This window comes from Sinocyclocheilus anshuiensis, unplaced genomic scaffold, assembly GCF_001515605.1.
Source record: "Sinocyclocheilus anshuiensis isolate Anshui unplaced genomic scaffold, SAMN03320099.WGS_v1.1 scaffold412, whole genome shotgun sequence".
Classification (NCBI taxonomy): domain Eukaryota; kingdom Metazoa; phylum Chordata; class Actinopteri; order Cypriniformes; family Cyprinidae; genus Sinocyclocheilus; species Sinocyclocheilus anshuiensis.
The window spans coordinates 1,675,832-1,686,949 of NW_015558661.1; the positions used below are offsets into that span (position 1 = coordinate 1,675,832).

Sequence of the window (11,118 nt, forward strand, 5' to 3'; positions counted from 1 at the left end):
ACTAAATAAAAATAACATGCAATTTTCATGATCCCTCTTATTTAGTTAAAATTATTAACATATTTGCATATTCTTTAAGGGGTATGTAATCTTATGAGCACAACTTTATACACATATATATATATATATATATATATTTACAGTATATATGCAAGAAATGTATATTAATATGTAAATTAAATTCAAAGTGTGTATATACTGTATAGAGAGAGGAATTAGAAAATGTTTTCTGCGGTGTATTCTCAATTCAAATTCAAACTCGTGATTGGAAAAAAAGAGCCTTGAATTCACAAATTTGTTCAACCATGTATGAAAGTCAGCAGGGCTTTGTAACTGTAGCAAATACTTTGCTGTTCTTCTTTGTCTTCAATAAATTTCTAACACCGTGGGATGGTGATTTGTTCCTTTGTTTACCCTGTTCCCACAGCATTTGGTAATGCCAGGACTATACGCAATGACAACTCCAGTCGGTTTGGAAAATACGTAGACATTCACTTCAACAAGCAAGGAGCTATCGAGGGGGCAAAGATTGAGCAGTACCTGCTGGAGAAATCAAGAGTTTGCAGACAGGTGAAAGAGGATCGGCAGAACTCTATATCATGCTATTGATTATGGTGATGTGATTATATTTAACTGTCTTTGCAGGCAGCTGATGAGAGGAACTACCATATATTCTACTGTATGCTGGCAGGCATGAGCCCTGATCAGAAGACTAAATTAGGCCTGGGCCTGGCCAAAGACTACAATTATCTTACTATGGTGAGGGCCTGTTTTTATCAGACCACTAATGCACTTTTATGCATTTTCTTGTACCTTATGAAAGCATTTGAATAGATCTTTCCATTACAGGAATAGTTCACCCAACAATGAAAATTCTCATGTAGTTCTGAACCTGAATGACTTGCTTTCTTCTGTGGAACACAAAATGTAATTATTCTGAAGAATATACAAAAAAAAACTGGGTCTGTCTTTCTCCAATGACAAATTAAATGGCATAAAGTTGTATATAGGTGGCCCATATGAATTGTGTACTGTATTCCATGTCTTCTGAAGTCATATTGACTGCTTTATGATACTTTTATTGTGCTTTTTGTCATTTTGGAGCTTGACAGCGCCAACTCCCATTCACCTTCATTGTGTGGAAACAAGCAGCCAGGACATTCTTCAAAATTTCTCCTTTTGTGTTCCATTGAAGAAAATAAGTCATACAGGTTTGAAACAAGAATAAGTCATACAGGTTTGAAAGAGTAAATGATAACAGATTTTTGAGTGAACTGTTCCGTTAATATAACAAGAAAACATATCTTGCTTGTTGATATCGGTCTAGTGGCAGTAGAGGAACCAAGAGAGTGTGTAAAAGGCTTGCGTGTGCGTGTACGCTCTATCTTTCTCTCTTGGCCTGTCATTCAGGGAAACTGTACAGTGTGTGAGGGGAGGAATGATATGAAGGAGTACTCCAGCATTCTGTCAGCCATGAAGGTCCTGATGTTTACTGACACTGAAAACTGGGAGATCTCCAAACTGCTGGTTGCCATCCTGCATATGGGCAACCTGCGCTTTGAAGGTGGATAGTGTTAATGGAACTTATGAAAGATGTTATTATTAATAATTGTTCACCCACAAGAGGTGACAGACAAGCTAAATTGCACATATCGTTTGTGTTATCCCAACAGCTCGAACACTGAAGAACCTGGATACCTGTGTGGTGGTTAGCTCACCTGACCTGGCCAAAGCAGCCACGCTGTTGGAGGTGAGGTTCATGTGAATGCACGAGAGAGCTTTAAAGTCACATGAATGGCCATTTGAAACCCTTTTTTTTTTTTTTTCTTCCGTACTGTGATATTCGTTTGAGTGAAACATATGGATGCTCATTTCCACCTCATAGAGTGAAAAAATAAAAATAAATAGGTAACTGTCTGCAACTATATTCCTCGTAATATGCGACTTCATATCTCACAAAGTGAGTCTTCCTTGATTTTATGACTTATATCTCACAATGTGTCTTATTAACCATTTTAGTTATTGTAATTGCGACTTTATATCACAAAATGTGACTGTTGCACATTATTGACTATATTTAACAATTTGGCTTTGTAGCTCACAACTGATATTTTATTTATCATAATTGCGACTTTATATCGTGCATTGTGACTTTATCTCACAATTTGACTGTTTTGCATTATTGTGACTTTATATCTCAACTGTATATTTTCCATCTCATAACTGCAACTTTATTTCTCATATTTCTGACTTTATATCTCACAATGTTACTTTATATCTCGCAATAGCAACATTTTTCTTGTAATTACGACTTTATATTTCACAATTATGACCTTATGTCTCATAGTGTATATTCATATCTCATTATGTGACTTTCGTATTATAAACTTTATATCTAGCTTCCATAGAAACAAGATATTCGAGTCTGAGACTTTATTTTAAGCTATGAAATTAAGTGAATGGTGAAAAGTGGGCCTTCATTACTACAATGGAGCAAGACGTGAATGTGAGTTGCTAAAATTATGCTCAAATAACATTAGTTAACATTAACCAATAAACCACACAACCTAGGTAAGGTCAGGTAACGTTCGCTGAATATTTTCCACTGAAGAATTGTGTAGAATAACAAATGTGAATAAAGTAAAAGGTCATTGCTCTGCACTAACTATTCTACACGTCTATTAGCTTTGGTTTAATCACATTTTTGCATCCATTTATTGCCATCTCAACACTGCTGTTACTTGAAGGGGTTTGTTTCTGCTGTCTTGTTCAGATTCATCTCTCTCATTAGCTCTGTGGTACTGCGTTATCTGTGTAGTTGAGGGAGGGGAGTTCGAGATAAATGTAGTCATTAGTGAGCATCAGACTTTCATTCTAACGTTATTATCGTAGACAGTGGCACAGCGTGACGAGTCTGTTCAGACTTCCTGCCGGCAGCACTCTGCTGTCAGTCTTTATGCTTTCTACGTCTTTCTGCATATTTCCACTGTCCACAATCTTTGTTCTGTTTTCAGTTTGTTTTACATGGCTGTGGCTCGTCTTAAAATCATTTTCTTTGCTTACGTCTGCCCTCTGGTGGTAAGATATAAAACATCACAAGCATAATCAGAAGGGACACTTGAGAATCAATACACTTTTCAGTGCACCATATTTTAATTATTACACCGTAAAAAAAATTGAGTGTTTTATTGCTTGTAAAATTTCTATTTATCTTAAAAGTTCTGTAGATTATAAAATTTGACTTTCAATACTATTATGAATAAATTAATGAATAAATTCAATATAAATATTTAATAATATGTTTTGTGGGCTCAATTAGATTTTGCATTGACAGATGTAAGAACATAAAGTAATGTTATAATTTTTGCATTAGTCAAACACTTTCAATATAAAAAAAAATATTTGGTAGCACTTTACTTAAAGCCTTTATGTATAATGCATTAAAAGGTTATTAGAGGCTATAATGCATTATAATTATTCATAATGTGCATTTTAATACATTATATCTTGTCATAAATAATTATAACCAAATTTAAAATATAGTAGTGTATCAATTAATTGATAAGTGTTATAATGTATTAACTGTGGTTACAATTATTCATGAGATTGTACATTATAAGGTGCATTACAAGGCATAATTAATGCATTAAAACTACTTTTATAATGAATTATACATAACGGCTTTAAGTAAAGTGTTATCCAGAGGTTGTTTTTTTTTTTAACAAGGTCATTATAATGAGCTGAATTCGACCCTATTAATCAAATTTGATAATACATAAATCAATAAATGAACCAATTTTAATCATTTTTCACATCTATGCTGTTACAAAAAAAATCTTATTTATTTCGGAACATTAATTTTAACAGTGTATTGCTATATTAAATAAATATATTAATATTGTACTCAATGACCTTTCTGTATTTTTTTTTAAATGTAGCCTTCATATCGTAATATATTTACCTTTGACCAGTTATTGAATTGGTCGGCTGTCAATTAACTATGCTGGTTCTTTCTGCAGGTAGACCCTCAGGACGTCATGACATGTCTGACAACACGTACACTGATCACCAGGGGTGAAAGTGTGTCCACCCCTCTCAGCGTGGAGCAGGGGCTGGATGTCCGTGACGCCTTTGTCAAGGTGAGATTGTTCCCAATCAATAAACGGCCCAGTTTTGATTTTCAGTTTGTCACAGAAGTCATCAATATCCACTAAGTGGGCGATTTCTGTCTCCATCAGGGAATCTATGGCAGGTTATTTGTGTGGATAGTGGATAAAATCAATGCCGCCATCTACAGGGCTCCTTCCACAGAAAACAAGACTGTTTGCAGGTCTATAGGCCTGCTCGACATCTTCGGCTTTGAGAATTTCACTATTAACAGGTGAGTACTAGTAAATAAAAAATTCTAGATTGTTTTAATTTCTGCAAACACAACCCGTCTGCCTCAGATCTTGCACCTAAAAGGCATTTTTGGTCAAACTGGTACTAATCTTATTCATTCCTGCTGTAGTTTTGAGCAACTGTGCATCAACTTTGCAAACGAGAACCTGCAGCAATTCTTCGTTCGCCACGTTTTCAAGCTGGAGCAGGAGGAGTACAACCTGGAAGATATCAACTGGCAGCACATCGAGTTCACCGACAACCAGGATGCCTTGGATATGATTGCCATCAAACCTATGAATATCATTTCCCTTATTGATGAGGAGAGCAAGTTCCCAAAGGTAAAGTTTGAGGTTGTTAATGTGCTGTGCATTTGGACTTTCCATAGAGCACCACAGAACATAGCTGGTTCAGTTCTGAGTACCTATCTTACATCATTTTTTTTATTTATCAGTTGAACAGTGGATATCTAGCCATGACTGTGTGCTGTGTTTCTGTTCATGCTGTGTTTCGTAGGGAACAGATGCTACCATGCTGAACAAGCTGAACTCCCAGCACAAACTTAATACCAACTACATCCCTCCTAAGCACAGTCACGAGACCCAGTTTGGCATTCAGCACTTTGCTGGAGTGGTGCACTATGAAACTAAAGGTACACATTACTGAATTAAACAGTTAATAATAATAGTAATAATAATACATATATTTGTATAGCTCTTTACAACAAAAGAAGGCACAACAATGTAAAAACATTTTAAATACAAAAAAAATCTAATTTCTATGCATAATTTCAGTTTCTAATCTCTAAACCACTGTCCTTGCAAATATTTGAGAATACAGTAGTTTCTCAAAGTGAAATAATTTTGTTGTTAATAATATGAGTTATATGATTATTCAGCAATTGTTTATATTTATAAACATAATATATAAATATATTTTTCATACACTAAAATATACACAAGCATGGATACTTTAAATTGATCAAGAGTGACATTATTTTATGTTCATCAAAGAGTCCTAAAAAATGATCGGTTTCAACAATGATATTAAGCAGCACTGTTTTCAACATTGATAATAATAAGTTTCTTGAGCACCAAATCAACATATCAGAATAAGTTCAGAAGGATCATGTGACACTGAAGACTGGAGTAATGTCTGCTGAAAATTCATCTTTTCCATCATAGGAATACATTACATTAAATTATGTTAAATTCAAAAAACAGATATTTTAAATTGGAATAATATTTCACAATATTGTTGTTTTTACTGTTTTTTTTTTTTTTTTGCTCAAATAAATACAGCCATGGTAAAGAATAAGAGATGTCTTTGAAAAATATTAAATTATCTTACAGACCCTAAACTTCTGAACAGTAGTGCAATTTATATAATATTATACAATATAATTATTTGCCACTTTTCAGTCTCTAATTTCAACTCAAATCAACACTTCATGACTATTTTCCTTATTTACTAAATAGCTGCTTAATAAGCAAGCAAGAATAATATACAATCAGTCTGTCATTATAGCATCATAAAGCCCTATCAGGATGACACACTCTTTTGGCATCAATTTTGCAATAATAGCCATCTAGCTGTACTTTATCCCATATTCATCATATTAAAAATTATCATAAAATAAGAATGACAATATTTATGTTTCCATTGAAAAGGTAACATAATCTCCTCCTGGTTCATTGTTCAGGTTTCCTGGAGAAAAACCGAGACAGCCTCCACAGTGACATCATCCAGCTCGTGCACTCATCCAAAAACAAGTTCATCAAGCAGATCTTCCAAGCTGATGTTGCTATGGTGATGCCCTTTTCCAATACCGAATCCATATTTGCTCAGCATTAATATGCTCACGACATGCCAGCGAGGCCGCAGATCTCTGAGGGCCAAATACTGGCCATGCAGGTTTATGTCAGGGTTGCATATTAAAAGCAAAGACGTGTGCTAGTATAACTGCCCTTGGAAAAACACACAGTGAACGAGAGAAGTGACTGCTACAAATGCTAGAACTTTAGCCTAGTCTTTAACATGACTCAGTCTGACTAACCCTGCTGCTCTAACTCACTCTCTCTCTGTGGTGATGTCAGCCCTAATCTTTCTTGGCTGATTCTCAACAGACTTGGCCCAATTCTGTCTCTGTCTCTCTCTCTTTCTCTCTTCTATCCTCACTCTGTCACTCAATCTTTTACCTTATTTTTTACCTCAGTTTCTGTGTGGCTATTTGGAGCCCACTGCATCCCTTCAAAAGGTAATCAATGGCGTGGTTTGTGTCCCTCTCAGACTCCTGTTGAACTACATTTTCTCAATAGTCCCTTACTAAAACTCATTCCTGTGGTTTTCTTCTCTTTTGGAAATGGGTTCTGTTGAAGTAGTCGGTAAGGGCATGCTGACAGAATAATTTAATAGCTCTAACAGCGGCATTATTCTCCAGATGAATTGAGGAAAAACATTAGTCATCACAGGCAGATTCTGTTTCAAGTTAGATGCGGCTTGTTCTCATTGGTGTTTTTCAGCATTATTTTGAGTTAATCTGTTTTTTTACAAGAGAGAAATTCCATTTACTCTTTTTCCTGGCGCTGAGTGAAGTTTGAGGAAGGGAGAAACTACTAGATTTGCTTTACAATGCCTTCTTAAAGCATTTGCATGTAAAGTGTATGGAATAAAAGCAAGAGAGAGGTAGACAGAGAAGGATACAAGCAACCAATGAAGATCCCGAAGAAATGTGATGAGAGAGGGAGAGAGTATGAAAACAGTAAATTTATTAAAGGCAGGAAAGAAAGAAGAAAAGATTGGACCAAAAAAGGGCCACACAGGAAGGTGAATTGGTGTCTTTGTGATGTGTGTAATATGGGTATTTGTTGTAGTCTTGTGTGATTGCTTTTGTGATGTGTGTTTTTGTGTGAGGTCCTCTCTTGTGAGTTTAACTTATTTTTGTGTGAAGTTAATGGGAGAATTTCTGTGTTTTCAGGGAATGGAGACAAGGAAGCGTTCCCCGACTCTGAGCAGTCAGTTTAAGCGCTCACTCGAGCTGCTCATGAGGACGCTGAGCGTGTCTCAGCCTTTCTTTGTGCGCTGTATTAAACCCAATGAGCTCAAAAAGCCCATGGTGAGTAAAACAGTGTCTTTGTGTGTGTTTGAAGATAAGATGCAGATAATTTAAACATTTAATTAGGGCTCAACAATGAGGATGATGTGAAGGCCCACGGCCAATCTTTCTTTCTGTCTTTCTTTCTTTCCTTATTTACCACAGCACTACATAGGACAAATGGTATACTATAGAGAATGGGTTGATTTATGTAACAGGGCGAACGAGACGAGAGACGTGCAGATCCATTTGCAAGCTTTATTAGACAGAGATGTGGTCAATAACACAGGCAGGGTCGAAACACCAGCAAACAGGTATGGCACGGGCAAAACACAAGAGTAGTCCAAGGACAGACATGATCAGACTCCGGCGAACAATATCCAACAGGGCAAGGCAAAGAGAGATAATCCAGGTACGCAGCAATAGTCCAGGCAGGGGCAAACAGAGTCCGAATGGTAAAACAATAGATAATCCAAGGTACACAGGCTGGAATCAGGTAATAACAAGACTAGATACACTAGACTATGAAAACACAAAATGGCTCCGTAAAGCAGCTATCACTAAGAGAGTGATAAACGCAGAACAATACTCAGCAGTGAGAGAGATGTAGTGCAGGGGTGCCCAAACTCGATCCTGGAGGGCCGGTGTCCTGCAGAGTTTAGCTCCAACCCCAATTAAACACACCTGAACCAGCTAATCAAGCTCTTACTAGGCATACTAGAAACTTGAAGGCAGGTGGGAGCTAACCTCTGCAGGACCCCGGCCCTCCAGGATCGAGTTTGGGCACCCCTGGTGTAGTGTGAGAGTCCATCTGGTGAGCGGGTGACCTCTGGTGGTGAGTGAACGGAAGTTCATAGACCGAATTCATGACAATTTATTATCTGTCTATCTATTTATTTATTTACAACAATCCTACATAGGACAAATGACATTGAGGATGGATGGATGGATGGATTCATTCATTCATTCATTCATTCATTTACCACGATCCTGCATAGGACAAGTGGTATTGAGGATGGATGGATGGATGTATTGATTGATTGATTGATTGATTTGGATTAGAAAAAAATCTAAAATTCTTCTTTCAGTATTTTTGTCTTGTTTTCCAGTCACATTATCAACAAATTATTAAAACAAGTTACATTTAAAAGTAAAATTGATATCAAGGTTTCCTTAGTGAAAAAATATACTAAAATGTATTTGAAATACATTGATTTTGTACTTTGTACTTTTGGTATACTAAAGTGGTATACTTAAAGTCTGCTAAATTGGAACAGCTAATTTTGTACTTATTGCACTTTAATTGTGCGGAGGTAGTGCTAAAGTCCAACTAAAGATATGCTGAAGTATATTTGATTGTGTTAAAGTGGAACTATTGCAAGTATACTTCAGGTACACTTTAAATATCTTGCATTTAAAGACATATTATTCAAAGATCGTACAATCCTCATCAATAGTGACATTAAAACACATTTTAGGTTTAATATTAAGAAATGTGCATTGTGCAATAAAGAAATAGCCTACTCCAAGTTTAATTATAATTTTATATCAGCAAGTTTTGATATGTCAAAAAATATGTTAATGGATTTAAAGTACTTATTAGTATGAAATAAATGTTTTAAATAAATTATGGCATAGTTTTTTTTTTTTACTAGTGTTTTTTGCAGAGAATATTTTTTCTTACTTTTTTCTTACAGTTACATTTTGTTAGATATATGCTTAAAGTTTACAAAAATCTTAATTGTTACAAAAAAGATAAATTGATATATTGTACAAATCGATAATAGGATATATTGTCTTAACAGAAGATATAATCCTAATTTTGCAGAAGAAATACCAGCACTCATTCTCTCCTCTGCAGATGTTTGATAGAGGACTGTGTGTCAGGCAGTTACGCTACTCCGGGATGATGGAAACTATCCGAATACGCAGAGCTGGATATCCCATACGCTACACATTCGCTGAGTTTGTGGATCATTATCGGGTTCTTATGCCTGGGGTCAAACCAGCCTACAAACAGGCGAGTCTAAAGCATTACTGTGTTAATGCAGTCAACAGATGTGACGTGCAGGTCTGGAGTATTCTGTTTGCTTGACAGCTCTTATCAAAGCTTTTTTTCTGTGCACACTCTTAGAATTGCCATCTGGTGATTTTTTTTGACAAGTGCTGACAATTTGCTTTTAGGAGGTAGCTCTGAATCTGTGTCCTCTTACAGGAAGATCTGCGAGGGACCTGTCAGCACATTGTTGTGTCAGTTCTGCAGAGAGATGATGATTGGCAGATAGGAAAGACAAAAATCTTTCTGAAGGTTTGCCACAAATAAACATTTTTCTGCAGATTTGGCTTTGTTTTATATTTGTGACAAATTGTATACTTGGCCTATACTTGCTGTAGGATCATCATGACATGCAGTTGGAAATTGAAAGAGATAAAGCCATCACTGACAAGGTCATTCTCATCCAGAAGACTGTGAGAGGTCAGAAAGAGAGGTACGAGAAAAAGAAGAGCAGACAAAAAAAAAGAAAAAAAAATTACATGTAAAACAACATCTTTTCAAATTATCATCTTTGTTTTCTAGAACTAACTTCCTAAGGGTTAGAAAGGCTGTGACATTAATCCAGCGAATATGGAGAGGCTACATCTCTAGAAAGCACTACGCTGTGGTGAGTTGGCATGATCTCAATGAAACCTAAGCAGAGATAATATGCACTGAGGTTTTGTCTGATTATAATTATCCTTTCATTTCAGATGTGTGTAGGTTTCTTGCGGCTCCAGGCCTTGTACAGGTCACGGAAGTTGTACCTGGTGTACCGAGCTTCCAGGACACGCATAACTCTGCTCCAGGCCTGGTGCCGTGGCTTCCTGGTGCGGCGGACGTTCTCAAAGCGCTTCCATGCTGTCCTGACAATCCAGGCTTATGCACGAGGAATGATAGCACATAGACTATGCAAGCGTCTCAGACTGGAGGTAAATCTACATTCTATCTATCTATCTATCTATCTATCTATCTATTCATCCATCCACCCATCTATCCATCCATCTGTCTGTCGATCAGTCCATCCATCAATCAATCCATCCATCCATCCATCCATCTATCCAAACACCCACCCATCCATCCATCCATTCATATGCCCATCCATCAGTCCATCTATCCATCCATCCATCCATCTACCAATCCATCCATTTATCTACCAGTCTGTCCGTCTGTTCATCCATCTATCAATCCGTCTGTCCATCCATCCATCCATCCACTCATCCATCCATCCGTCTATTCATCCATCCATCCATTCATCTACCAATTCATCTGTCCATCCATCTACCAATCCGTCCATCCATCCATCTATCCACCAACCTGTCTGTCCATCCATCCGTCTGTTCATCCGTTCATCCAATCCACCCACCCACCCATCCATCCGTCAGTCCATCAATCCGTCCATCCATCCACCCACCCATCCATCCATCCATCCACCCACCCATCCATCAATCCGTCCATCCATCCTCCCACCCATCCATCAATCCGTCCATCCATCCATCCACCCACCCATCCATCAATCTGTCCGTCCATCCATCCATCCATCCATCCATTCATTAATCCGTCCATCCATCCATCCACCCATCCATCAATCCGTCCATCCATCCACCCA

At 37.0% G+C, this 11,118-nt stretch overlaps 1 protein-coding gene across 2 annotated transcripts in view; it reads left to right on the top strand.

Moving 5' to 3' along the window:
* Positions 1 to 11,118, top strand: part of myo7ab (myosin VIIAb) — a 43,050-nt gene that overhangs the window by 15,283 nt on the left and 16,649 nt on the right. Inside the window, exons 7-22 of one of the 2 annotated variants that reach the window (XM_016477344.1) lie at positions 428 to 570; positions 646 to 759; positions 1,411 to 1,564; positions 1,674 to 1,750; positions 4,020 to 4,139; positions 4,239 to 4,381; positions 4,511 to 4,721; positions 4,897 to 5,032; positions 6,083 to 6,189; positions 6,596 to 6,637; positions 7,358 to 7,495; positions 9,336 to 9,494; positions 9,690 to 9,782; positions 9,869 to 9,963; positions 10,053 to 10,137; positions 10,223 to 10,441. In XM_016477344.1, coding sequence (XP_016332830.1) covers positions 428 to 570; positions 646 to 759; positions 1,411 to 1,564; positions 1,674 to 1,750; positions 4,020 to 4,139; positions 4,239 to 4,381; positions 4,511 to 4,721; positions 4,897 to 5,032; positions 6,083 to 6,189; positions 6,596 to 6,637; positions 7,358 to 7,495; positions 9,336 to 9,494; positions 9,690 to 9,782; positions 9,869 to 9,963; positions 10,053 to 10,137; positions 10,223 to 10,441 — 2,036 coding nt within the window. The remainder of the gene's footprint in view (positions 1 to 427; positions 571 to 645; positions 760 to 1,410; positions 1,565 to 1,673; positions 1,751 to 4,019; positions 4,140 to 4,238; positions 4,382 to 4,510; positions 4,722 to 4,896; positions 5,033 to 6,082; positions 6,190 to 6,595; positions 6,638 to 7,357; positions 7,496 to 9,335; positions 9,495 to 9,689; positions 9,783 to 9,868; positions 9,964 to 10,052; positions 10,138 to 10,222; positions 10,442 to 11,118) is intronic. The other variant, XM_016477345.1, reaches the window with a different exon arrangement.